This window comes from Catharus ustulatus, chromosome 2, assembly GCF_009819885.2.
Source record: "Catharus ustulatus isolate bCatUst1 chromosome 2, bCatUst1.pri.v2, whole genome shotgun sequence".
In the NCBI taxonomy this organism is placed as follows: Eukaryota; Metazoa; Chordata; class Aves; order Passeriformes; family Turdidae; genus Catharus; species Catharus ustulatus.
The window spans coordinates 31,727,590-31,753,297 of record NC_046222.1 but is presented as its reverse complement, the minus strand read 5'-3'; the positions used below and the strand labels follow the sequence as shown (position 1 = coordinate 31,753,297).

The window sequence follows — 25,708 nt, the reverse complement described above, 5'->3', positions numbered from 1 at the left end:
GCAGTAAATACTGTCACCACCCATTTCTCCCGCCCACATTCCAACCACGAGCAGCCTGATCTCCACCTTGGATTTGAAGCCAAGGGAGGAACGGGTGTCTAGTCAGGGCAGGAGTTGCATGCTCCTTCGGCTCTGGATGAGGGGGAGAAGGAAGACAGCAGGAGCAGGGGTGAAGGGGGTACTGAGGATTGGCTAAGCTTTCCTTGGAGGAATTCGACCTGCAATCAGCTATGTGGAGGATCATCTTCCTGTGGGACTGCATCCTGCTCCTGCCTAGCACGGCCGGAATGCCTGCAATGCTGTAAGAACTTCACTTCTTTGTAAATGTGCTCTGGTCTGTGAGGGATCCTGACAGGGGGTGGCAGTATGACAGAAATGGGACAGAGGTCTTAAGGTGAGGAGTGTTTTTCCAGAGAGGCATAATTTCTCATGTTCCCAAGGTTTTACTTGATTTCCATGTGCCCTTTCCCCACATTCCCCCTGCTAATTGGCTCTTCCTTAGTGCCTTTGATGTAGAATATGTATTTCAGCAAGGACTCAGGCAGATTGACATTGACTCTGTCAGCTTTCTGCATGTGCTTCATTCTGACCTGCCAATATCTGATGTCTCCTACTGTGTTCCAGAATACATTTCCTTTGGGCTAAGCTTCTTCCCAGAGTCATAGGTCACCATTTAATAGTTTAGCCAGCAAAGCTGGGTGTCTTTACAAAGTGAGCAAACATGAGCCCAAGTATCTGATAGGGATGCTCTTGGTAAAGGAGTGTGTTCATTCAGGCTTGGCTGACCATCTGCTCCCACCACGCCTTTTCCCAGACCTCTGTCAAGGACAATTCCCAGCACAGCTTCTCTTCATATGCTCTGTTAGGAATGCAGCTCCTGTTCCAGCAGGCACTGCTGTGATACCCAGGCTTGTGAACTTGTTCTCACTTTTTTGAAGGTGTTTGCTTTTGCAGCCATGGCACAAGTGCAAACAGAAGCATGACTGTGCTTGAACAGTAGATGTTACAGTGAAAAATTCGGCAGTGACTTGTAGCTGGTTCCTTTCTGCTGCATGTGACATGGCATGCACAAGCCTACTTTTAAGAAACCTCTCCAGTGGGAATACTTCCTCTAGGACATGTTCCATAGGCTGACAAGCTCCCACACAAAGGATGTGCCTTGCTGCTGTCTGCTTGTCCCTGTTGCCTTCAATATGAAGCCTTGCTTTATGGAAATACCACTTGCTTCAATACGTTGCCTGCTGTCCTGCCTGTATTCTGATTTTTTTTGTTGATTTGTGATCCAGCTTGGATCTTGGGACCCTTGGATGACAGTCCCAGAGATGTTCTATCTTACTTTTATAGCTCAGAAGGCAAGGGCAAAGGATGAATTGTTAAAGGGGTGTAAGAAAATGTTCCAGAGTAAAGGATCATTAAGAGCAAGGGAGGTATGGAAGGTTTCAAGCAGTGAATTTTTAGTGCTCATCCCATCCTTTGGCACAAGTGACAGGAGGGAGGTTCCATGAGTCAGCTCAATTAGGAAAAAACAAAATGTTGTTGGTATGTGTTTTGAGATCCTCGAGGCAGCTTGGCAGGACTCAAGTGTGACAGCAGTCAAAGTCTCCTGGCCAGCAGGACTTTGACTCCCTCTCGCCAGGGTGCTGAGCTCCACTCAGGTCATCTCCCTTCCTCCTGCTTTTCTGATCTTTCCAGGCCCTGCCCTCTGCTTCCTGCAAAACATGCTGCTGGCTGAGCCTGTCCAGAGGCATGAGTGGGAGGAGTCAGTGATAAAAATTTTCAAATTGACTTAAATGTTGGCTTTTTGTTGGTCCTAGATGCTACAGTACAGTAATAGATGAAAACAAACAAACTGTGAACAGCTTTTTGGTGTTGTGGACACAGCTCAGAATAGATGCAGAGATGGGAAAGCAAGTAGAGTGCAAAGAGAACAAGAGTGTCAGGAGCTGAAGTGAAGATGCTCATGAGTCTCTGTGGCTGGGACACTGAGTCCCTCACACAGGACATTGTTTCTGAGCCCAAGAGTATAGGAAAACCAGCCAACAAAACTGATGGTGATAATGTAGTGTGGTTCAGTGAAAACATTGAAGACTTGGGAAACCTGCAGGCTGCTGCTGATCCTTTGGGTGATGTGGGGAGGTCCCTTCACCTTATTTTCACTTTCAATTTGTAAGGCAGTGACTTTACAATTTGATATGTGCGTGCAGCATATAGTGCTGCTTCACTGTCAATGTCTGCAGTACCCATACATGAGAATAGTTCTGTCCCACTGGTGTCATGACAGTGGAATGAATAGACCAGAAGTCTGTTAGGAAGTACCTAAATACAGGTCAAGACCTGCCCTCTTAGAAAGTCAGTTTCACCTTTCTTTTTTTCTTTTTCTTTTTCTTTTTCTTTTTCTTTTTCTTTTTCTTTTTCTTTTTCTTTTTCTTTTTCTTTTTCTTTTTCTTTTTCTTTTTCTTTTTCTTTTTCTTTTTCTTCTTCTTTTTCTTTTTCTTTTTCTTTTTCTTCTTCTTTTTCTTTTTCTTTTTCTTTTTCTTTTTCTTTTTCTTTTTCTTTTTCTTCTTTTTCTAACAGAAACTATGCCGTGGCAATACCATCTCAGCTCTACTACCCCTTCTCAGAGACAGTGTGTCTCCAGCTCAGCAGAGAGCAAGCAGTCCCAATCCATGTGTCAGTCACCTTGCAGAGCAGAGCTGGGAATGAGACTCTGATCACTCAATCCATCTCTCAGTTCCCCTTCTTTCATTGCACAAGCTTCCAGGTAAGGAAGATGCTTTCAAGGGCTCTCAGTAGGGTGGGTATTGCATGAGTTCTGCTCTTTCTGGGCAGGAATGCAAAGAATTGTGTCTTCTCATAAGGACATCTTAATTGGCCAGTTAATCTTCTGCTTCAGCCTGCATAGGTCTGCCAGTGTCCTTTCTGCTGTGTAGCCCCACTAATACTTTACTCTCCTAGAAAACTTTTTGAAATGCTCTGCAAAGTCTTTCCAGACAAGAAGAACTAAAGCAACTCAAAAGTAACATCATAATTGTTATTCAAAAAAATAGGATCAGTGAAGGGGATCCACCCTGAATGATGATTGTAATTGTACCTGCAGGTCCCTCCTCCTATTGGAAATCCTGATGAAGTGGCTTTTGTTGTTATCACTGTCATGGAAGCCAACTCAGAGTTCCAGAAGAAACAAAAAGTCCTAATCAAGCACGCAGACAAGAAGACTTTTATTCAGACAGACAAACCTGTGTACACACCTGGACAGATTGGTATGGACAGAATGCCATGTCTTGTGAGAGAGAGAGTGGTCCTCAGACCACAAAATGTGGGGTACTCTCTAGACCTCTGAGCAGGCCACAAGCTTCCTTCTAGGCTTTGAGGGGTTTGGGAATATCTCCCTATGTCAGTGTGCCATGTGCCACTGTGAACAGGACTTCTGTGTCTTTTTTTTTTTTTTTTTTTTTTTTTTTTTCTTTTTTTTTAGTCACAGTGTTGTACTCATGATTGCTCCAGTCATAGCCATGACTGCCTGTCAGGGCCCTAAATCCCTCTCTTCCCCACAGACTTCCTCAGGTGAGGATTGCAGTCCTACAGGTCCCACCACTGCCCTAGCACAGCTCAGATCACCACAGGGTTCAGCTGTTTGCCCCATGCCTCCCCATGCTTTCCACTGGGATGACCTTCACTGCAGGCAAGCCTGAGTGGCCCACCACAGGTTCACTGTCCAAAAAAATGCTCTTTCCCACCAGCACAGCCACCCTTCCCAGAAAGCCCCACACTGCCTCTCCTAGCACTTTTTCCAGCAGACTGCTTTGGGCTCCTAGCAGGGCTTTGGGCATAGGCCTAGGGGTGGATGGCTCTATCTGCTGCCCACATCCTCTCTGTGAAGCACGTGTACACATCTTTCTTAGGCATGTGTTCTTGTTATTTACTATTGAGAGACTTGATTTCATTTCAGCCAGTCCTGTTTTCCTTTTGCTTTATAGTCAAGCTGCGGATTGTGACCTTGGATCAGAACTTTATTGCCAGCAGTGAAACTGTAAGTCAAGAGGGAAGATACCTGAACTCTTGAAATGTTATGAGCTGCCTGCATGTCTTCTTGATCATTGCTGGCCCAGCCAGGATATGTGTGTACAGGTCTCAAAATTGCTTTTTGCGCTTACAGTGTTGGGCACCACCTGCATGACAGGGCTGCTTATGATGTTGGGTTATGGGCAGTCCCTGGGAATTGCTTAGAGAAGACTGATAGATGGTTAGGGAAACAAAAGACCCCAGGGAGGTGGAGGGTAACTTACCTGAAAGCATCCCAGCAATAACTGTTGTTTCCTCCCCACAGCAGCACCTGGTGGAACTGAAGGTAAAGCTCCTACTTTATCAAAAGTGATGAAGTTTTCTCACCTTGGGGAAGACACAGGTTTGGAGATGGTGGTAGGGAAATATGGGTGCAGAAAGTCAGTTACCTCGGAATGAATGAGAACAGTCCTTGCCTGCTTGTCCTTCCTTCACTCCAAGTCCACAAAAGTTTGCAGAGCTGTGTCATGACACTGACCACACAGGGATCCCTGCAGCAAATTATGGGTGCCACTGAAAACCAGCAAACCTTCCTAGAGTGGGTGCTGGAATTCTAGTCCCTCTAGCCTATGAATTGAAGACCTGTAAAAATCCTGAAATTTCCTTAAGGAGACTTTTATATTTACCATATAGAAAACAAAAGTTTCACCAGTTAGTGTTGTGACTGCACAGTTAGAAACACTTCCTAAAGCAGCTTTCAGACTATTATTCTTAAAATCTGTTCCATTTAACACAGTGCTGAGAAAAGACACCTAAAAGTGGTGGTGGGGTTTGTAATACCCATGCAGAGAGATCAGACTCCCAACTAGCAATGGGCAGTAGTTAATGTACATGTCATACCCAGCAAGGAATCATTACATAAACACATGGGTTTTGAGACATCTATGCAGTATTTTTTGCCTAAATGTAGCACTCTGATCTGGCTTCACCTCTTCCAATAGCAGTGCCCACTTGTTCCACATGAAGCACCCATCACAGAGCTCCTACTGGCTGGGCAGTGTGGCTGTGCCCAGAGTTCTGCATCCTGCCCTCCCAGAACCAGCAGTGGTCCTTCCTAACTGGGCCTCAATGGTTCCCCTGCTTGGAGTCCTGGAGTAGTTTTCCCGTTCTTTCCTGGGGATTCAAGACATCACTCCCTAGAAGCCACTCTCCAGTAGCTGGTGCCTTAGGCAGAATGTCTCCACAGAGTCCTCTTGGGTTGTGCCAGCTCAGGCAACCACAGAGATCTCTAAGGACCACTTCTTTCTCTTAGTGAGACAGGCAGGCACTGAACAGCAGTTTTGCAGCAGTCAGAGATGGCAGTGCCACCAGGGAACAATGATATGATGGATTTGCTTTGTCAATGAGACAGGGAGAAAAGTCCTTTCCTTTTTGAGCTTGGACTCGCCTGAGCGCTGTAGCTATGCCATAGACCTGGGCTCTCAGGCCAAGAGAATATGTGGTCAGACAAGGCCCCGGTATCTTGGACACCCTGTGAAAGAGTCTTTTTGCACTGGAAAATAACTACTCTCTACTACACCTGTGCAGGACCCCAAAGGGAACCGAATTGCACAGTGGCTGGATGTTACACCTGTGGGAGGCATTGTGGATCTGTCCTTCCCGCTGGCTGCAGAAGCACCGGTTGGAGAGTACACCATCAAAGTCCCTGACCTCACACGCACCTTCAGGGTAGAGGAGTATGGTAAGAGTCTCAGGAGGCTGGTGGCAGCAGAGAAAGGTGCAATGCAAGCCTCCAGCCCCACTCCCCACACTCACAGAGCTGGACGAGCTGTGAACAGCCCTGCTGGTTGTGCTGTCTCCTCCCTGCCCATCACTGACCTTCACCCAGGCCCACTGGCTTTGTCCTTCCCCGGGTTCTGAGGATGGGACTGAGACAGTGTCCCACAGCTGTGCTCTGGGGAGGAAACTCAAGCTGGCTACTCCCATCCCATTCTCCTAGTTTGGTTGGTGGTGTATTCCTATCAGGCCCTATGCTGGTAGTCAGGGAACAAAAGAAGATTTTAAAATTTTTTTTCTGTAAATAACCACTTAGGAAGGATTGGAGCAAATTAAGTCTTTCTATTCTCACTGAATTATATTTCTCTTGCTTTCACACAGTGCTGCCCAAGTTCAGTGTCTCCATCCAGATGCCTCAGGTGGTCACCATCCTAGAGGAAAACTTCCCTCTCCGCATCTGTGGCATGTGAGCTGACTTATCGTGGCAGAAGGTGCATTTTTCCTGGTTTGGAAAATGCACAGCCATCAATAACTGAGCTCAGGATGGTCTCTGCCAACCCTACTCCCACCCCAAGAGTTGATCCCCTGGCATCCTTTGCTAAGCAGTTCTCCTGGACTCTCTCCATATTCTCTCTCTCTGCTTTCTCCAAGTCTGAAAGTGTGGCAGTGCATTCCCTCAATGTAGCATGTGCCCTACAATACAGCACCTCTGCTGTATTTGTTAGTGACAGTGTTGTAGGAATAATGGCTCAGCTTGTGGCCAGCACAATGTCCCCTAACCCTGCCTGGTGGGACCAGTGTTGGCTTGGAGGGAACTCACCCAACACTGCCTTCTGTCTCAATCTGGTGAGGTCATTTGTACTTCTTGGCCTCCTCTGCTGCGCTGATGACCCATGAACATACTGCAGGCTGCTGGGCTGTGCAGCTGCAAACCACAGGATAAAGCTGACATTGTTCACTCTTGAGCCAGTGTGTCTGTGTGAGTGTGAGTCCTCTGTGCTCCCTTTGCCAGGTACACCTATGGGAAAGCAGTGCAGGGCAGTGTGAAGGCTGTGGTGTGCCGTAAACATGTCCGCTATAACCGGAAATCTTCCAAAGCCAAGCGCAGTATTTGTAAGGATTACACTGGTGAGGTGAGCACGTGGGACACCCACCCCTCTTGCAAAAGGGAGGAAAGAGAGCAAAGAGACAGAATGCTCTTTTGCCTTCATGATTGGTTAACAAATACAATTTCATATTCCCAGACAAATGAGGATGGCTGCTTTTCCACTGAAGTGAATACTAAGATTTTCCACCGGAAGCATGGAGATAATTATGATTTCAACCTGGAGGCTGAGGCTTTTCTGAAAGAAAGTGGAACAGGTAGAAAAAACTGATTCTACACTTTGTGGAAAATCTTCTGTTTTATGGTCATGAAATGTACTTGTCTTCGGTTTTTATATATGATTGAGCTCGTCCAGTCTTGATGCCCGCTCTGGCAGTCATTTTCTTTTGACTGCAAGAGCAGTCAAAGATAGGCAAGAGCTGCTTTTTCTTGTCTTCTCATCACATTAAAAATGTGTACAGAGGTGGGCCAGGCCAGGTTCTCTTGTTCTTAAACCATATTTTAGGACAATCCATTGGAATGAGATGTTATTCAGAGCAACTAGAGATAACCAAAGCCTTGAATGTGTACTGTTATTAGCTCTCATTAGATTTATCTCCATATCCCAGATAGGGAGATAAGGTTTCCTAAAAGACTTCCTCTTTCACAAGATTTTGCAAAGCCTTTCTTAACAAGAAAATGTTTTGCACCTGCTTGCCAGAAACAGTGACACACATTTACTTAACAAACAGCTGTGGTGATTCCAAATGGGCACACAGGACAATACATCAGAGAATGACATGGGAAAGGCAAGGAAAAATGCTGCCTTCTGGTGGCTGCTGTGAGGAGGGAAGGAGGATGGAAGTTATGAGCAGGACCATCTCAAAGTGGGAAAGAGTGTTTGAGGACTGTCTGGCAGAGATCTTCAGACAGACTGCTGTCATTCTGTCACATCAGGGTGTAGGAGGCACTATAGCTGAATGCATGTGTGTTAAATGACTCCTGAAGTTGCATGGCGAAACTACAATCCCCTATGAGTGACAGTCCACCCCTTAACTGAGTTGATCCAGTCTAGATGTCTGCTTAGACACAATAATCATCTGCATGTGCCCCCTGTCTTTCCCAGGGGTGGAGTTCAACACCACTGAAAACTGCAAGGTCACTTTTGATATCACAACTCTCCAATTCTGGGGGACAAGCTACTACTATCAGCAAGGAGCTCCCTACTATGGAAACGTGAGTGAAAAGGGAAGAAACATGGAAAGCCCAATGGCTGGGCCTAAGCACGTGGCAGGCACAGAAGTGCCCAGGGGTCCCTTTGTTCTGAGCTTCCCAAAGCTGCCAGCACAATCTTTTGTCCCTCCTTTGATGTATCTACCAAGAGGTTATGCAAAGATGTGACTGCAGGATCTGTGGCTTTGCCAAATGAGATGGCTGCTGCATAAATGTGGAAGGGTTGGAGAGGTTAAAATTCACACCAAGAGTCCCTTTGCAGAGAGAGGGACTGGGACTTCTACTGGGAGGTGGATTTTCAATCCTGAGGCCTCCAATTCTCTGACTGTTCTTTGCATTGTTACAGCTGGAGCTCAAAAGTGCCAATGGGACACACCTGAAGAGCAAGAAGGTGATTCTTACAGTGTCCAATGGGAGCAGGAAGCAGATCAAGACCTACCTCACGGATGACACTGGGATGGCCTCCTTCGTCTTAGACACATCGGCATGGGACAACAGCAGTAAAGTTATACTACAGGTTAGGAACCAGTTACTGCAAACCAGTCTGGAGCTAAGCTGGTAGCTAGAATTGGAATACATTATAAGGGCGGATCCATGCTAATGCTTTAGCCACATACACTAGACAGAAGCAAAGGGTTCAGTGGTTTGATCTGGGGGCTAATAAGCCACTTTACATAGTTAAATTATCTGTCTTGCTCCCAGGATAGCAGCAGAATTTCAGAGTTCAGCCAAAGCCCTAGTAGTATACAGCTCCCTGTTCCTGTTTAGGCACTAGTTATCCCAGAATGTGGTACAGCAGGCAATTCCAGGCTCCACAGAAGAGGACTGACGGAACTTGGTGTAGGTGAAAACAGACACCTTACCCTGAGATAGTTCGCAGCCCACTGCTTAGTCAGTCTTGGTTTTGGCGTAGGAAGAGCTGCAAGAAACACTCAGATACTTTTTGCTGTGCCACAGGCGAGGTCCCAGCCAGAGGACTCGGGCGGTCAAAACGTGAAGGTGTCTTACGGCACCGCGTCGCTCCCACTGAGGGCCTTCTACTCCTCCAGCCGCAGCTCTGTGAGGATCCAGCCGCTGCAGGCAGTGCCAGCCTGCGGGGATGAGCAGCAGGTCGCTGTGCACTACCACGTACTCGCCTCAGAGCTGGGCCACACGGCTGCCAGAGCACGCTTCTACCACCTGGTGAGTGCAGGGCAGCGCCAGCCAGGTCAGCTCTGCACCAGCTCTGTGTCACCACAGGGCCCCTTGCTGGCCCAGAAACGTGGAGCAGAGGCACTCTCAAGCCTTTGTTCTGTTCATTACCCTTCAGGTTATGGCCAGAGGGTCCCTTGTGCATCATGGTCAAACAACAGTGCTTCTTGATCCACCATCAGGTAAGAGCATCTAACTGCCAGGAACAGATTAAGGATGCAATGAGAAAGTCTTTCCAGCCTAGATGGAGAAGGAGAGAAAAGAGATCTAACAGGAAACCACAGAGCTGGAACAAAGAATCCTATAGGAAATATGCTATCTTTTTTCTGTCTTTTAATTTCCTTTTTTTTTTTTAAATGCTGATCAAGTGATGAAACTATCAGAGTTTATCTGCCAAGCAGGAAATTATCAAAGACTTCCAAGGTAACTTATGGAGCCTTTCTGCGCTCAAGTGGAAAGTACAGTAAATTCACGAATACAAGCTGCACGGAATATAAGCCGCACTGCTGGTGTGTTGGCAACATTGTTGCCTTTGTTAATAGATAAGCCGCACCCGGAATATTAGCCGCACTTTAGTTCGCAGCGAACTTTCACAAAGTCGTCATTTAGTAACACAATCGCGGGATCGCCGGGGCTTACTGGCTTACTGCCGACCTCGGAAACATTGTTTCCAAGTGAAAAAAGACACACCCTTTATTTACAAGCCGAAAAAGACAGGAACAATAGTGTGGTCATTTTGCGAGCATTCCCAATGGATCCGCATTGCCTTTAAACAGCCGCTCAGCCGCGCGGGCAGGCAGCTGAGCTCCGAGCGGAGCCACATCTCCGTGCTGGCACAGGAGCGGCCGTTGTAGCCCTCACGGCCCGCGGGGGGAGGGGCCGTTGTAGCCCTCGCAGCCCGTGGGGGGAAGCGGCCGTTGTAGCCCTCGCAGCCCCGTGGTCGAGCGGCCGTTGTAGCCCTCGCAGCCCGCGGGGGGAGCGGCCGTTGTAGCCCTCTCCCTGCGAGCCGAGTGACCATTCTACCCCTCTCCCTGAGGGGAGAGAGGCTCCCCCAGCCCTCTCCCTGCGAGCCCAGCCAGCCCCGTAGCCGCACAAGACTGGAAACACTTTAAAAAGTACAGAGAAATATCACACACTTTTATCGAACTGCCGAGGTAACTCACCCCGATAACAACCCCCGCCCCTCAGTAACGCCGCCATCCACAGGCAGGCAATAAGCTGTTCTCTGATTGGTTCATCGTCGGAACAACGGGAAACCATGGATTTCAGACTGTTTTGGCTCGGGACTGGACCAGCATGATACTAGGTAAGGGCAGATATCACATTTTTGTCCATAGATTAACCGCACCGGAATATTGGCCGCATTTCCGGGTTTCCACCAAAATTTTAGTCTTCTTGCTGCGGCTTGTATTCATGAAATTACTGTAATTTCTCTTCCAAGTGCTCACTGTTGCCAAGGTGTGTCATGATACAAGGTCACTGCTATAAAAACCACCATCCTGGCCTAGCTATGGTCTCCCCAGAAGCAAGGCAGAATAGTTTTTATCCAAGAATCTGTAGAGAAATATTACAGAGAAAGAGCATGTAGCTGCTGTATTCCTTGGATTGCAGACTTCCTTGTATCTTGCCAGACTATTTCAGTTTTTCCTTCTTCCTTCAGGTCAGTACAGTGGGGCTTTCAACATCACTCTGCCCACTGACCTCATTTCATCCATGGCTACCCTCTTTGTTTACATTGCCTTCCCTGAGGGACAAGTGGCAGCTGACACCGTCCGTCTGAAAGTCTCCAGCTGCTTCAGGAACCATGTAAGCAGTGCGTAAAACATAGAGGGGCAGGTAGGCTGGAGGGTGGCTAATGATCTGCAAGCTGGCAGTAGATATTCAGCAGAATCCAATGACCACAGCTTGCCCTTTCCTTCATCTCTCAATGTCTGCAGTCCCCCTTTCTTCTGCTGTTTCAGGTGAAGCTTGGCTTCTCAGACGCAGTGGCTCTCCCAGGATCGACTGTCCGTCTCCATTTGCAGGCTGCACCAGGCTCCCTGTGCAGCATCCGTGCAGTAGACAAAAGTGTCCTTCTCCTGAGGCCAGAGGCTGAGCTTTCCAGGGATAGTGTGAGTCACTTCAGTGCTGACCATGGCTGGTTATAATAAGGCATGGTGAATATACTGGCAAGTACTTGAATGGGGTCAGGGCATGGTTTAAAGAGAAAAAATGAAGGCCAACATCAAACACCAGCCAAAATTTCCAGTGTCTACAGAGGATGGGTTATTCTAACATAATAATAACCCGCTGTCACCCCCAGCTACAGCCTGAAGTCACATCCTTGTTAAACTTACAGTGCTTTACCACAGTGGCAAGCAGAAGGCAAGAGACATCCATCCCCTGAACAGATTCATGACAGCACTCTGAAAAAAATCCCATGTTTAAAAAAATGCCAAACATGGGATAAGCTCCAAGTCTTTGTTCCAGCTTACATGAACCAGACAGGCCTTCCATTCACAGAGTGGGCTCTAAGTGGTGTACTGGCAGTGGAAGTGTCTCTTTTCTCCTCTAGACCTTGGTCTAAGGACACCTGAATTGCCTCTTGATGCCATCTTGGTGAATCCAGGATGTATCTTCAGCCAGACAAGAAGCTGTCCAATGTTCCCCCATGCAGGGAATGTGTCCTTAGCGTTTGCATTGAGTTCACAGATACAGTTGTTAATCTAGAAGTGACCACAGCTATGCAGCCATACCCCAGAGGGTCTCATTTTCTTCTCTGGTGCTATACATCCAAAATTTGTGGAGGCTCTCCATAAAATTCAAAACTCCTTGGGGCTGGGTTTTTTTTTGTGACAGGAAGGACCTGAGCTTGGCCTCTGAGGTCACAGGAAGTCTCTGGATAGAAATTAAAATCTTCCCACCTCTCACACTGACCTGTACTGTTTCCGTTCTCTCTCTACAGGTGTATAATATGTTCAGCTATGCTCAGGAGCAGCTCAGCACCCTCACAGATGTCTACAGTGACTACTGCAGTATCCACAAAAGCCCTGATGCCTCTCAGACCACCCTTTCACCAGGAATGATGTCACCATTCACGTACAACAGTTACTCTTATGCAGTGTCCCAACCAGATGTTTATGAACTTCTGAAGGTAAATCTAATTTCCAGAAAGCCTGAAATATCAAAGCTGAGCCCTTTTGTATCCCAGGCCAGCACTGAGTAGCTTCACAGTTTGTTTTTCCTGTAAATGCTTGTGACTTCACAATCTGAATTTGCTAAGCTTCTGAACTAAGTGATCAATGACACTCTATGCTCTCAGCATGATAAATTCCCATTGATCAGGCAGATTCCTAGAACCCAACTCCCCATTAGTCCCCTTTAGACTTTCTAAGGGTTGGAAGCAGAGTGGATTGTCAGCCTGTGTCAGAGAAAATTGGAGGTTGGAAAAGCAAAGCACCTGAGAGAAAAGGGGGGACCCAAGGAAAGGAGAGAAAGAATAGTAGAAAGCATTGGCAGTGAAGGATAAAGAAAAGTCTGGGTTAGGGTGGGCAGCAAACTGTGGTACCTAAATAATGACTTTGTGTACAGGCATGCATATACTTGTGGTCACCCGCATAATCCTTTGGCATGAGCACCAGGCTCTGGGAGCAGGACAGTTCTGCCTTCTCTCCTGATACAAGTTTGAAGGTTGTGCTGAGGTGCAGCAACACACAGTAGCTGTGATATGCTGGGAGGCAGGGGACCCTCGGACACACCAACCCCTCCACAGAAATATATCTTATTTTCTTCCCCTTCTTTCCTCCAGAATGCAGGTCTAACATTTTTAACCAGCCTTAAAATCAAGTCTCCAATTGAGTGCCACACGCAGGACACTTTTGACTTCGACTACATGTGTACATCTTGATTTTTCCTGTTTCTTTGGAGATCACGGGTAACATATAGGCTGCACATGGGCAGCTGAACATGCAGTTCAGTACTTAGGAGCTGGGGATGGCTTGCAGAGATGAGTGGGAAGTTGCACAGGGCTCCACAGAGAGAGGGGAAAGGTCCTGGCATGAGTGTGTCCTGTGCACTGGAGGGCAGAGGGGTGGCTGCAGGGTTCATACCTGTTCAGAAGCTTCAACTGGTGAGCAGGAAGACAATATGGTCAAGGAGGGAAATGGGGCATCTGTCTCAGGAAAGAAAATCTGTTTGTAAGACCAGGAAAGGTCTTTCTGGAAACTAGAGGATGAACCAAGTTTGGCATTGGGCAGTATCTAGGCTTTTCTGCAGGGAATGAGAGCAAAACTGTGAGCAGGTAAAGTATCTCATGGGGGAGCACATACATACTGGAATTCCCCTGGTCTCCTGGGTTGTCTTGTGGAAAACAATAATGAAGTTGAGGGCATCACGGAGAGGACAGAGGGATTTGGGCTGGGAGTGGGAGGGTAGAGAACTGAGCTTTTCTTGCCTGAGCTCTATCCTGGTTTCACAATTGCTCTGCCTTTGAATGAATGTTTGTATTCCCAATAGCTTTTGATGAGCTGGCAGACTTGGAGAGCTTGTACCCAGAATCAGATGCTGCTGTTGAAGCTGCCGAGGCAGAGCACACCGAGCTGGGCAGCGAGTCAGTGCCAGCACGTACCTGGTTCCCAGAGACATTCATCTGGACTCTGGTTCCCATCCAGTGAGTAGTCACAGGCTGTGGCTCCACAGGGACACAGACTTTCTACCTGACACAGTAGAGGGAATGGGCAGGAGCAGAGACAGGGCATTATTGCCTTCTGTGCACAAAGTAAAAGAGGGAGGTATGAAGAAGTGGACAATGGAGTTTTGGTTCAGTTCCTGTCTCTGCTTGAGGTTTTCCAAATGCTTCTAGGAAGTTAATATCACACACTCTTGCAGGATGTAAGAGGCCTCCATATAGATCCATAGCTCAACATTCTATACAAGGTAAGTCCTGTTAGATCAAGTTGTAGTAAAATACTCTGTATTGCCAAGGATGTAGATTACTCGAACTGTGTTTCCATGTTTGACCATTCTTATGGTATTTTCTTACATCAGATCAGAATCCCCCATGTTCCAGCCATGTGTTACCTTCTATCCTGTCAATATGCACCTCAGAAGAGACATGTCCCATTGTCTCCACACCTTCTCAATGGAAGTGTAACACTATACTCTGTAGCACAAACTGTGTGTTTAATATGGACCTTCCCAGAGAGCCCTCTGAGCCCACACAAAAGAACTTCAGGTGCAGCAATGCTCAGAAGCAAATTTTGAGTTGCATTTTCCTCTCAAGTCATTCCTTGCCACCTATTTGCTATCCTTCTCATACCTCTGCCTTACTTGCCAGGAATCTCCATGCCTTCACATGAACTTCCATTTCATAGTCTGAATTTCTGCATTTGTCTTCCCAAGAGAAATTTTTCCAGGGTGGGGACAAACCTCCTCTACTCTGTTTTCTCCTCAGTGATTCAGGGGCTGCTGAGCTAGCTGTCACAGTACCTGACAGTATCACAGACTGGAGAGCCACGTCCTTCTGCACCTCGGAGAGCCATGGGTTGGGAATCTCAGAGACCACCAGCCTGCGGAGCTTCAAGCCCTTCTTTGTGGAACCCACTTTGCCCTATTCTGTTTTCCGGGGAGAGTCGTTTCCCTTGAAAGTCAAAGTCTTCAGCTACCTGAAGCAGTGCATGGCGGTGAGTGGCTCCCTCCAGGACAATTTGGAGCAGAGGAATGAGTGGAAACTACTTTATTAATAGAGACCCAAACAAAGGGGCTGCCTTCTTAGGCACTGGGCAAAAGACGCCAAAGAAGTTGTTCAATTTGATTCCACACAGAGCCATCACTGACTGGTTTATTTCTCCCCAGAAGCCAAACCTTCCATGATTGCATGTCCATAGGACACTGCTGGTGTCCCACAGATACTGCAACAGGCCATCACCATACTCACCCCCGTTTCTGGGGTTGATTGTTATTTGAATCAAGGACCTGAATGGAAAAACACAGCAGCAGCAGCTCTGTAACCTGAACTGCCTTTTGTTTCACCTCCAGCTCCAGGTTAGCCTGATGGACTCCAGGGATTTTGAATTTCTGCATGAAAATGCCAGGTTCACTCTTTGCCTGTGTCCTGATTCAGCAAAAACATTTTCCTGGGATGTGAAGACTACAAAATTAGGTAAGGGATCAAGGGAGGGGCAGGGGTGGGAAGCACTGGCAGAGCTGCTTGAGGAAGCCAGAGCTGGGCTGGAAGGGAGACTGGCCTACTGTGCAGAGCATGCGTGAGCAGCCCAAGGCTGAGCAAACTAAAACGTAGGCAGAGATGTGCCAACTGGCCTATTGATGTTTTGTTTTTTAGGGAAGGTGAATTTCACTGTCACTGCTGAGGCAGTGGAGCAGGAAGATGTCTGCATGGAGCATACAGCTGTTGTGCCAGAGTCTGGAGGGAAGGACACAGTGGTTAAATACCTGCTGGTGAAGGTCAGGCTGCACTGCAGGGTTCTGGTGAGGTTGGAGCTCAAGACAGTCTGGTGGGTGGCTGTGGGAAGGAGGAGTCAGCTGAGGACTCCCTGGGCACATTTCTCGGGGAAACCAGTCAAGGAGTGATTCTAAGGGTAGATTGAATTGGAGCTCCTCCACTTCATGGGACAGAAACATCAGAACTGCTTGCTGGCAGGGCAGTGGGGTCAATGGCCATGCAGCAGCTTAGAAACCTGCTTCCCAGTACAGCTTCACTGTTGGCATGGATGTCTCTGCTGTCTGTGTGATGCCCTTTGCCAAGACCCACAAGGGTGGAAAAGGTGCTCGCACAAAGGTGCAATGCTGTACGGATGCTCTCTGATTTTACCGCTCTCCCTTCTGAGCTGACCAGCCTTTTCCCTACCAGGCAGAGGGGCAGCTGGAGGAAAAGACTCACACCTCACTCCTATGCCCTGAAGGTAGGTGCAGAGGCCCCCAAATACTCTCTTACTGGGGCTGTGCTTGTGCAGAGAGCAAGGAGATCAGATGGAAGCAGTGTGGTGTTTGAGCAACTCTAGGACTTTCTGGAGGTGTATAGGGAGCAGAAAGTCAGGGATTTTGGAGCTTTTATGGGTAGGCAAAGCCATTCAGCCCTTCCCAGTACTAAAAGCTCCTGGTAACATCAAACCACAGTCTAACCGCATCACAGACCCTCATCAATGGGCGGCTGGATCTCTATGTCATCCTTTCTTTTAAATGCTGATGTCACCAACTGATGAGGTGATCCCAGACCTGTTTACACTATCTGCTGGGGGACACCTGTGACTCTGCCATCTTCCTCATGCTTGTTGTTCTGATGTTTTTGCCATTTGCAGGAACTTCAGCTTCAGAGACAATCTCTTTCACTCTGCCAGAGAACATTGTCCTTGGGTCAGAGAGAGCCCATATCTCTTTCTTAGGTGAGTTTCTAGAAGAGTCTTGGGAAGTAATATTTTTCCTTGCAGGACAATCTCTTCTGGTGCCTCGGTGTCTTCTTTAGTAAACAAGTAATGGAAGGGAATATGTACCGCAAGGTGTGGTACTGTCTTCCAGAGCAGTATCCAATCTCTCCTGTACAAGTAGCTCTGGATGGATGGATGTATAACTCCACCAAGCCAGGGCAAAGACAGCCAAGTACCATGTCACTGTTCCTATAGTCTGTAGACATCACGTGAGCAGAGGTTAGCAGGTTATCTGGAGAATCTGTGAGACCAGAAATGGTTTACATTGTAAAATGTAAAGAATACGTATGGCTCCCAAAGCTGTGATTCTGGCCTACAGGTGACATCATGGGAACAGCACTGGACAACATAGATGAGCTTCTTCAGATGTCCAGTGGCTGTGGTGAGCAGAACATGGTTCATTTTGCCCCAAACGTCTTCATCACACGATATCTTGAAGAAACAGGACAGCTGACTCCAGAAATCAAACAGAAGGCAATTGGCTATCTGGAAAGTGGTGAGTGGATTTCTGCTTGCCACGCTGGTGATCTCCACTACAGTACTGGTGTGGAAGGAGCCTCAGCAGAGGCGTGGTGCTGAGCAGGATTTGTGCAGCATCACTTGCCTGACACCATGCGGCAGTGTAAATCAGGCCAGTGCATGTCAGCAGAACAAGCGGTGCACTGCACCACTCTGCTGAATTCCTCAGAGATAACGCTCTCTGTAACGATCAGCAGGATTGGTGGGGCAGGTTGGCACCTGGAGAACAGGACAGGCACACAGCATCTTCACTACCCCCAGCCTCTTCCTGCAGGATATCAGCGGCAGCTCCTGTACAAGCACGCAGACGGCTCATACAGTGCCTTTGGGGAAGGAAGTGAGCCAGGAAACACTTGGTAAGCAACAATATCCAGGCGTAACTGAGGAACAACATTTTGACCAGGTCAGGCTTGAGCTGGCTTGGATTTTGGGAAGTCTGGGGAAACTAAGGCAGTCTGAAGGTGCGGAGTTTTGAACAGAAATGGCTCCTGAAACCTTTTGGAAGATGTCATGGCTTAAGCCCAGATGGAAATTAAGGACCACACAGGTGTTTGCTCAACACCCTTCTCATGCCAAATCCAAAACATGGCGCTGTAACAGCTACTGAGAAGAAATTAATTCTACTCTAGCTGAAACCAGAGCAATATCCATCTTTTACTCCAGAACATTTATGTCATGCCGGGTTTCATACTCCCCAATCACTTTCCCTATTTATCTGTTTTGATAAATATACAAAATCTTCCTCCTTAGTCTATGGAACACCTCTGTCAAATGTGACAATGAACTAACTTGAAGAACCCCTGTTGGATTGTTTGTTCTTGGGCACCCCAAATAATACTGATTCTGAAAACTTGGCAGCAAAGGCACCTTCTTTACAGGTTTTCAGAATGCTTGGTGCCCAAACAGGATTGGGAATGGGTCTGAGTGAACTCACTAAATGTCAGCCTTCCAGGGCAACCAAGCACCCTGTTGGAATTAGCAGAGCTCTGAAGGTCTGAAGAATTGAATATTTTCTCTCTTGCCGTAGATGGCTCTGACCTCAAGTTTCTTGGGCTCATGTGCATTGCTTCCAGTACTCCATCTGCACAGGGGCAGTGGCCTGCTGGTATTTCTACAGGGAAAATGTAAACGGAGACTCTTGTCTCCTCTTAGAGACATGTACCAAGTGACAGTTCAGTTCTATTTCCTCCTTCCTTCCTTGGCTCTAGGCTTACTGCTCTTGTCCTGAAGACCTTCAGCCAAGCCCGGGACTTCATCCACATAGATGAACAAAATATAAAGGATGCTGCCAGTGCCTTGATTAAAAGTCAGACTCCATCTGGCTGCTTCAAGAGTGTGGGGAAGCTCTTCAACAATGGTCTGATGGTATGACATGTCCTGGTGGTTCATTAGGTACCTCAGAGCTCCTTCACTTTCTGGTCCAGTTTGGGTGCCAAGAACAAATGAACTCTGTCGCAGGAGGAAGGCTCTGAAGTGCCCAGGGCCACCCTTGGGTAACATTCAGGGTTGCCCAGTCACTATGGCACTTTTTCAAGTTGTGCATGATGAAGGTTTGCATTTGATGACGTGCACTTGGGAACTGAAACAGTGCCCTGCCCTACATCCGTCTCAAAAGCTAACACACTCCAGTTTGCAGCGGGGTTGTGGTAACATCACTTTCCCCTGGTATTGAAATCTCTTCCTGAAAATCTTACATTTGGGAGGAAAAAGGGGAATGTCCTCAGCTGAGGGAGGGAGTCAGCTACCCAGAAAAGATTGGGGAACCCTGGCATAGCAGTGCTCTGGTAAGCAGGACCTTTAAAAGTGGATATCAGTCCTGTCACTTCCTGAGGAGAAGGAATAGGACCAGCATTGTTGCCTGTGCTGGCATTTCCTGGGGGACCAGAAGGCACTGGAAAACTTTCCCCTCTCCCTTCTCACAGCATCCCTCTTCTGTTTTGTGGTGTCTGCAGGGTGCAGTGGAGGAAGGCCTGGGGCTGAGCTCTGTGATCGTGATAGCTCTCGTGCGCTCAGGGATGCCTCACTCCGTGAGTAGTGGCAGCAGGAGCAGGCTGCGTGGGCAGCCTCTCGCAGGCACTGCCTGGGCTCTGCCTTTGGTTTCCACCCTCTTCTGCACACGTGAAATCTGCATTCCCTTCCCAAACACCCTGCCCATAATGAGAGCACTTTCAAATGTGTCCTAGGACCCAGTTGTGGGAAAAGCTCTGAAATGTGTAAGGGACCTGGTCAATGCTGATCCTGGCAGTCCCAACCTCTACAGCCTGGCACTGGCTGCAAACGCCTTTGCAGTGGCAGGTGACAAGGCCCTCAGGCAGAAAATCCTCAAAAGATTGGATAAGGCTGCCATAATATCAGGTACCACGGACTCTGGGGCAGGAGGGAGGGCCACTGGCAGAAGTGTGTGGAAATCCCTGAGTTGAACAGCCATGGGAATGGAGGGCAGGAGGGGGGTGTGTACTGCCAGAGCTTGTGTGGAGTTCAAAGCTTGCCTATCCAAGCCTCAGTTTGCCAAGCTGTCCTAGGTTATATCCACACTGTGAGACAGATTGTCTCGATGGATGATCTCACAGTCCTGGCCTCCCAGTCACCCAAACCAGGGGAGCTTCATGGAAAATGTGGAGCTCCTCCCCAGCCTGCAGGTCTAAAGTTTTGCTGGGAAAAGCAGGGTGTGGGGAGCAAATAGGGAGCTATGCACATGTATCCTGTCCCAACTGTATTATATCCAATGCACATGTTTGTTTAGTACCTATATACAGGGGCTAAGTAGAGCTCCAGGGTCACTAGATACAGATACACACTCCATAAATGTTCCCACTCCACTTCTAGATGACCAAATATTCTGGAGTCAACAGTCCAAACAGGAAGAAGATTCCCTATCTTGGTATCGGGCTCCATCTGTTGATGTGGAATTGACATCTAGTATCCTCATGGCTCACCTTACAAAATCAAGTTTGACATCTGATGAAATCAAAAAGGCATCCCAGATTGTGTCTTGGCTCACCAAGCAGCAAAACCCATATGGAGGCTTTGCTTCAACACAGGTAATCTCCTTGAGCCATCATCATCATCAGATTTGATCCTTGTTTTTTGAGAGGAATGAGTTCTAACAGCCCATAGTAAAGAGAGAAAATGAATAAATTAAAAAAGGATGTGTGGATTTACAGGTCCCAGGAGTTATGGATAATCCCATGCTAAAAGCCAAAGGAAAAAGCTCAACCCTTTTTTTGCTACAGCTGCAGTATGAGGGAGGGAAAGGCTAAGGACTGGGCATACATAGGAAGTAGGAATCCTACTTTTCCTGATGTTTTTCTCTCTCTTCAGGACACGGTTGTTGCTCTGGAAGCCCTAGCCCTGTATGCAACCACCATCTTCAGCAAGGATAGCCCTGATCTTCAGGTTTCTCTCACTTCCAAAGGGTTCAGCCAAAACTTCCAAGTAGACAAAAGCAATCGCCTCCTTCTGCAGACAGTGGAGCTGCCAGCCATTCCCCAAGATTACACCTTGCGTGTGCAGGGCCACGGGTGTCTTTTCCTGCAGGTAAGCCCAGCCAGGAAGAAAAGGTCTGTCTGGTGAAAAGCTTTGAAAGCCAGAAAACATCTGACCTTGCTACTTAGCCAACAGTGAAAACAAAGTGCTGTACTAACTTGCAAGAATCTGAGCTTCAAGGCTGGTGGGGGTAATTGTGTTCCAGCAGGAAGGTAACATCTACTCCCCAGATGAAATCTGGATCATCTCCAGCCAGCCAGAGCAGTTCCTCTCCTCCAAGAAATCCACCAGGAGCAGTGCACTACTAGCAGAACTCTGCTTCTGCCACATGGTTTTCTCTTAACACCAATGCAAGACAGTGAACAGTAGCTGAGTCTAGACAAGAATAGTCTCCAGAAAAAAAAACAAAAACCTGTTCTTCTCTGCCATGCAGCTGCTTTCTGTCCTGGCAGGCCATCCTGAGGTACCACATCCCTCCAGTGAGGAGTGAGGCCACCTTTGCCATATCCGTGCAGACAGAGTGCACCGTGCCCAACGCCACCCGGTTCCCTGTCACCATTCGTGCTCGGTAGGTTGCTCAGTTGCCCCTTTCCTCTGTGCTCAGAGGCTTCTGGCACCACACCAGCCTCTTGATGGCAGGGCTCCCTTTCACTCGTGGGGTCCAAGTGCTGAGGTGACCCCACTGTGCTCCCCCCAGCTGGGTGAGAGGCACAAGACCCCAGAGGGGTGGCTCAGGCTGTACTCCTTGTCCCATGCCCCTCACCACAAATTCTCCCAAGGTGTGAGGGTCTCATCCCTTCTAGGATTAGGTGTGTGTGATGATGTGAAGGTCCTGTGGGACTGACACATACTCCTAAGTGTTCCCTCGTCTGCTCCGGGTTGACTGTCACACCACTCTCCTCTGCTGCACTCCTGCCTGGCTTGGGACAGAGCTGCCAAAGAACAGGCATAGGATATGATATTCCCTGCCAAGCCTAAAGAAGGTAACACCAGAAGGCTTCCAATGAACTTACTATCCTTGGCACAATTAAAAGCGAGATCAAGGGAAGCAGAAAGATTTATTACAGTACAGGAACAAGTATGCTTACAGGAGAAACACTGGAAAGAAAGGCACATTCCTCCACCTGAGTACCAAAGCTGGGCTGGAGTATCTGGAGATCATGGCTCAGAAAGTAACATTAGTGCTGTCCCCTGGGTTCCTGCTGCAGCTACACAGGGAACCGTGTGTCCACCAACATGGTCCTGATCCAAGTGGAGCTGCTGTCTGGATACAGCCCCGTGGCAGGTTCACTGGAAGAGGTGAGACCACGAATTTGGGTCCAGCTGGGATGGGAACAGTAATGGATGTCCATCATGCAGGACTGTATGCTGAAATGTGATCATTTCTGTGGGCAGAGAAACCAGGGTTATTTTCTTCTTAAGAAATCTGAAAGTCTTTTCCAAGCTGCATCTTGCCTTTCCCTACATCAACAGCTTCCCTGGCCACATAAATATTTTGCCCGTACTCTCACAAGGACAAATACCCCTGAATACTACTTCTTTTTATTAAAGCTTTTTTTATATTTTCCCCCTATTTTCAGCTAAAGAAAATGCCTTTAGTGAAGAAAGTTGAAAGCAAAGCTGACCAAGTTGTTCTCTACCTGGAGGAAGTGAGTGTAATTTGGGCTAACATCATCCTTAAAGGGGCTGTGAACTGACAGCTTTTTTCTTATTTACTGATTTTATTACTATTTTAACTATCCATAGCTGTTGTTCCTGCATACCAGCCACACTTGCTGATCTGGAGAAGTGTCAGTCAGCAGTTTTATCTGTAGAGCCACTTACAGGGCTACTTGAGTGAAACAAGGCAAACTCCTGTTAAGCCTAGTTCAGAGACTATTGAAAGTTCATGTGTCTGGTGCCTGATTCAGACTGGGGAGTAGTAATAAGATCCATCTAGTAAATCCAAGCCAGCCTGGAATCTTAGAAAGCTCTTAAGCAACCTGCATGCTGCAGAGAGCATGCAACATTGCTCATGGATTTTGCCAAGATCATTTGAAACTAAACCAGATGTTTGCGTGAATAGAAGTGCTCACTCCACAGCCTCATGAATCAACAGAGTAACAACCACTCCAGCCTTTTTCTAGCTCCATGAATACCTAAACAGCACCAGAAATGAGACCTGGCATGTATTTAAAACTCTGGCATTTCTAAGGAGCATTTCTGTGATTCTTCATCCTCAGCTTCTCTCAATAGGCTGAGCTGAGCTGAGCTGGCCCCATAGGAAATGGGTTAGTGTCATGTGGATGCATTAGGCTTGCAAAGCTGCTGCTTTCATTACATCTACAGCACAGAGCAGAAAGGCAATTCAGAGAAATATTTCAATTCAAGCTGCCAGGAAACACAAGGTGCACCCCACTCAGCAGGTCATGTAACTACCACCCTACAGCAGATATTCATCTGCTGCTTAATGAGGAGGGTTGTGTGAGACTGGAGAATAAGAGCTGATGTCACTGTGAATGAGAAAGTAGCCACTGAGGCAAGGTGCATGAAGGAGCTCAGAGTAGAGCTGGATGGGAAGGTGGGATTGGTGGGGAACACTAGCACTCCATTTAGTAGTGCACACTGACTCTGCAGGTTTTTGATGTTCCTCATGAGCTGAGTTAAATTTGGTGACCAAAAAGGGGAGATAGTCACAGAATGGGAAGTAAAAGATATTTCCAAGATGGACTAGAAAGAAGAACAGATTTGTTACAGTGTGAGGTCTCCACAGAGCCTAAATGCAAGCAGGTGAAAGGGGTTGTCTAACAGGACTTTTCTGTCCTTTTCTGTTTTTAATCCTTGCATTTCTTGGTCTTAGCTGACAAGACAGCCTCAAACCTACACTTTCCTGGTGGAGCAGGACATGCAAGTGAAGGATCATAAACCAGCTAATATCAAGATCTATGATTACTATATGCCAGGTGAGCTCAGATGTTGTACTGCAAAAATCACCCAAATCTACTTCTGGAAAGTCAGTTTCTGAATTTTGTTGAGTCTAAGACAATGCTATCTCTGACATGGTTGTCTGACTGTTCCTTAGAAGGTCTCTAGGCATGGACTTAAATTGTGGTTTTCAAAATGGTAGGTCCTCCTCTCTCTGGCTCCAGAACTTTCAGGCCTGCAGCTGGTGTGTGGAACCACTAAGGGTCTGGCTCTCCCACCAAGGAGCTGTGCTTTTGAACACTTACTTTGTGGAAGACAGCAAAGGCAAAGGGACCATAGTGAGGGGATGACTCAGAAAAGTAAGGGCCCCTTAGAAGAATAACACCAAAATCAATCTGTCCTCTGTTCCGTGGGGTTCCTAGAGCGAAGAAAAGCTATAAATGTGTCAGGGATTGCTATACCTTCAGAAAGTGAGTAATTCATAACTGTGATGAGCTCTTTGGGACTTGCAACCTCAGGCCTTGGGAAACCAAGCTGCAGAGTCATAGGCAGACACCACTGGTTTCCTGTGTCAAGTAGAGGGGAGCTGTAGCCTGCAAACTTCAGGAGCACTTCTCCTAGGAACAGTGGCACAATGCTGGATTGCTTTTGTGGGTTTTTGTCAATGTGTCTCACCAGCACTTTCTTTCTTGTCTTCCAGAAGAAACTGCAGTGATGAGCTACAGTGTCCCATGCGAGTGAGGTGAGGACCCAACACCTCTTTTGTTATCACAGGCATGGTCCTGAAGAATATGGAAAGGGAGGGAGATGCAGGCAAAGATCCTTGGTCAAGAACCTTGCCAGAGTGCAGGTCCAGGGTAGAAAGCAATTTGCAATGCCAAGTGAGGGTGAGTTGCTGTATCCCAGTGGTTAAACTGAGGGGAAGAGAACTAAAGTGGAAGATTTGATGTGACAAGACCATGACAAAGTTGGAGATATATTCCAGAAAACAAGGACTGCATGTACCAAGTACTGGCCAGTATCACCAGTCCTGGCCCTTTGCATCAAATACAGTAATTTCACGAATACAAGCCGCACCAATTTGACCAAAATTTTGGTGGAAACCCGGAAGTGCGGCCAATATTCCGGGGCGGCTAATACATTAACAAAATTCTAAAAGCTGCCAACACGGAAGTGAGAGCCCGCGGCAGCCCCAAGCCAAGCTGGAGCCCGGCCGGCCCCAGCAGAGGTAGGAAAGCCTGGCAGAGGCGGGGCCAGCAGTGCGGGGGGCGGGCGGCTGAGCCTGAGCCAGCAGGGCGGGGCAGGGAGGGCGGCAGAGCCTGGGCCAGCATGGCGGGGGAGTCGGCAGAAGCGGGGCTGGCAGTGCACGGGAGCCACACTGCATAGGGGAAGATAGCAGAAGCAGGAAGCCCGGCGGCGCGGGGCTGCCCGGCGGCGGAGAAAAGCCCTGTAGAAGCAGGGCTGGCAGTGCACGGGAGCCACATTGCATAGGATAGGATAGTAGAAGCAGGAAGCCCGGCGGCGCGGGGCTGCCCGGCGGCGGGGAGAAGCCCCGTAGAAGCAGGGCTGGCAGTGCACGGGAGCCCAGGGGAACCAGGGCTAGCAGCGTGGGGGAGCCCGGCGGTGCGGCGGCCAGCAGTGCCAGCCAGGGCGAGCCAACATGGCAGCGGCAGTGCAGACGGGAGCGGGGAGCCAGGGAGTCTGGCAGCGGCGGCAGCAGCAGCAGCACCGCCCGCAGGGCAAGCAAACGCAGCAGTGGCAGTGCAGACAGGAGCAGGGAGCCTGGCGGCGGCGGCGGCAGCAACACCGCCCGGCCGGCCCAGCCAAGCCGTAGCGCCGAGCCGGGCCATCCACCCCTATCGGCAACCATGAGCGGGCCGAGCCTGCCTGGCCCCGTCCCGAGCCAGTAAAGCCCGCTATGCCGCGATCCTGTTACTAATTGGCCAATTTGTGAAAGCTGCGCACGGATTCTCGCTACGAACGAAAGTGCGGCTAATATTCGGGGTGCGGCTTATCTATTGACAAAGACAGCAACATTGTCAAGGCACCGGGGGTGCGGCTTATAATCCGTGCGGCTCGTATTCGTGAAACT

General features: G+C 48.3%; 2 protein-coding genes across 2 annotated transcripts in view; one reads left to right on the top strand and one right to left on the bottom strand.

Annotated features, from left to right (window-relative positions):
- The first annotated feature begins 119 nt into the window (after nucleotides 1-119).
- The window catches only part of LOC116992096 (alpha-2-macroglobulin-like protein 1), a 26,802-nt gene continuing 1,213 nt past the window's right edge, over nucleotides 120-25,708 (top strand). Inside the window, exons 1-35 of the mRNA XM_033051300.1 lie at nucleotides 120-301; nucleotides 2,575-2,761; nucleotides 3,098-3,260; nucleotides 3,978-4,030; nucleotides 4,328-4,348; nucleotides 5,590-5,743; nucleotides 6,160-6,244; nucleotides 6,791-6,911; nucleotides 7,023-7,140; nucleotides 7,989-8,098; nucleotides 8,442-8,612; nucleotides 9,053-9,277; nucleotides 9,405-9,468; nucleotides 10,947-11,092; nucleotides 11,248-11,397; nucleotides 12,231-12,419; nucleotides 13,074-13,161; nucleotides 13,781-13,934; nucleotides 14,718-14,946; nucleotides 15,302-15,425; nucleotides 15,606-15,727; nucleotides 16,134-16,185; nucleotides 16,582-16,665; nucleotides 17,027-17,203; nucleotides 17,501-17,582; nucleotides 18,435-18,591; nucleotides 19,179-19,253; nucleotides 19,410-19,581; nucleotides 20,053-20,267; nucleotides 20,548-20,763; nucleotides 21,165-21,280; nucleotides 21,921-22,011; nucleotides 22,293-22,361; nucleotides 23,552-23,654; nucleotides 24,317-24,358. Coding sequence (XP_032907191.1) covers nucleotides 231-301; nucleotides 2,575-2,761; nucleotides 3,098-3,260; nucleotides 3,978-4,030; nucleotides 4,328-4,348; nucleotides 5,590-5,743; nucleotides 6,160-6,244; nucleotides 6,791-6,911; nucleotides 7,023-7,140; nucleotides 7,989-8,098; nucleotides 8,442-8,612; nucleotides 9,053-9,277; nucleotides 9,405-9,468; nucleotides 10,947-11,092; nucleotides 11,248-11,397; nucleotides 12,231-12,419; nucleotides 13,074-13,161; nucleotides 13,781-13,934; nucleotides 14,718-14,946; nucleotides 15,302-15,425; nucleotides 15,606-15,727; nucleotides 16,134-16,185; nucleotides 16,582-16,665; nucleotides 17,027-17,203; nucleotides 17,501-17,582; nucleotides 18,435-18,591; nucleotides 19,179-19,253; nucleotides 19,410-19,581; nucleotides 20,053-20,267; nucleotides 20,548-20,763; nucleotides 21,165-21,280; nucleotides 21,921-22,011; nucleotides 22,293-22,361; nucleotides 23,552-23,654; nucleotides 24,317-24,357 — 4,395 coding nt within the window. The 5' untranslated portion in view covers nucleotides 120-230 and the 3' untranslated portion in view covers nucleotide 24,358. The remainder of the gene's footprint in view (nucleotides 302-2,574; nucleotides 2,762-3,097; nucleotides 3,261-3,977; nucleotides 4,031-4,327; nucleotides 4,349-5,589; nucleotides 5,744-6,159; nucleotides 6,245-6,790; nucleotides 6,912-7,022; nucleotides 7,141-7,988; nucleotides 8,099-8,441; nucleotides 8,613-9,052; nucleotides 9,278-9,404; nucleotides 9,469-10,946; nucleotides 11,093-11,247; nucleotides 11,398-12,230; nucleotides 12,420-13,073; nucleotides 13,162-13,780; nucleotides 13,935-14,717; nucleotides 14,947-15,301; nucleotides 15,426-15,605; nucleotides 15,728-16,133; nucleotides 16,186-16,581; nucleotides 16,666-17,026; nucleotides 17,204-17,500; nucleotides 17,583-18,434; nucleotides 18,592-19,178; nucleotides 19,254-19,409; nucleotides 19,582-20,052; nucleotides 20,268-20,547; nucleotides 20,764-21,164; nucleotides 21,281-21,920; nucleotides 22,012-22,292; nucleotides 22,362-23,551; nucleotides 23,655-24,316; nucleotides 24,359-25,708) is intronic.
- LOC116992091 (alpha-2-macroglobulin-like protein 1) overlaps nucleotides 21,752-25,708 on the bottom strand; it is a 26,771-nt gene continuing 22,814 nt past the window's right edge. The window contains exon 36 of the mRNA XM_033051292.2: nucleotides 21,752-22,097. The gene's annotated coding sequence lies outside the window, so the exon portion shown is untranslated. The remainder of the gene's footprint in view (nucleotides 22,098-25,708) is intronic.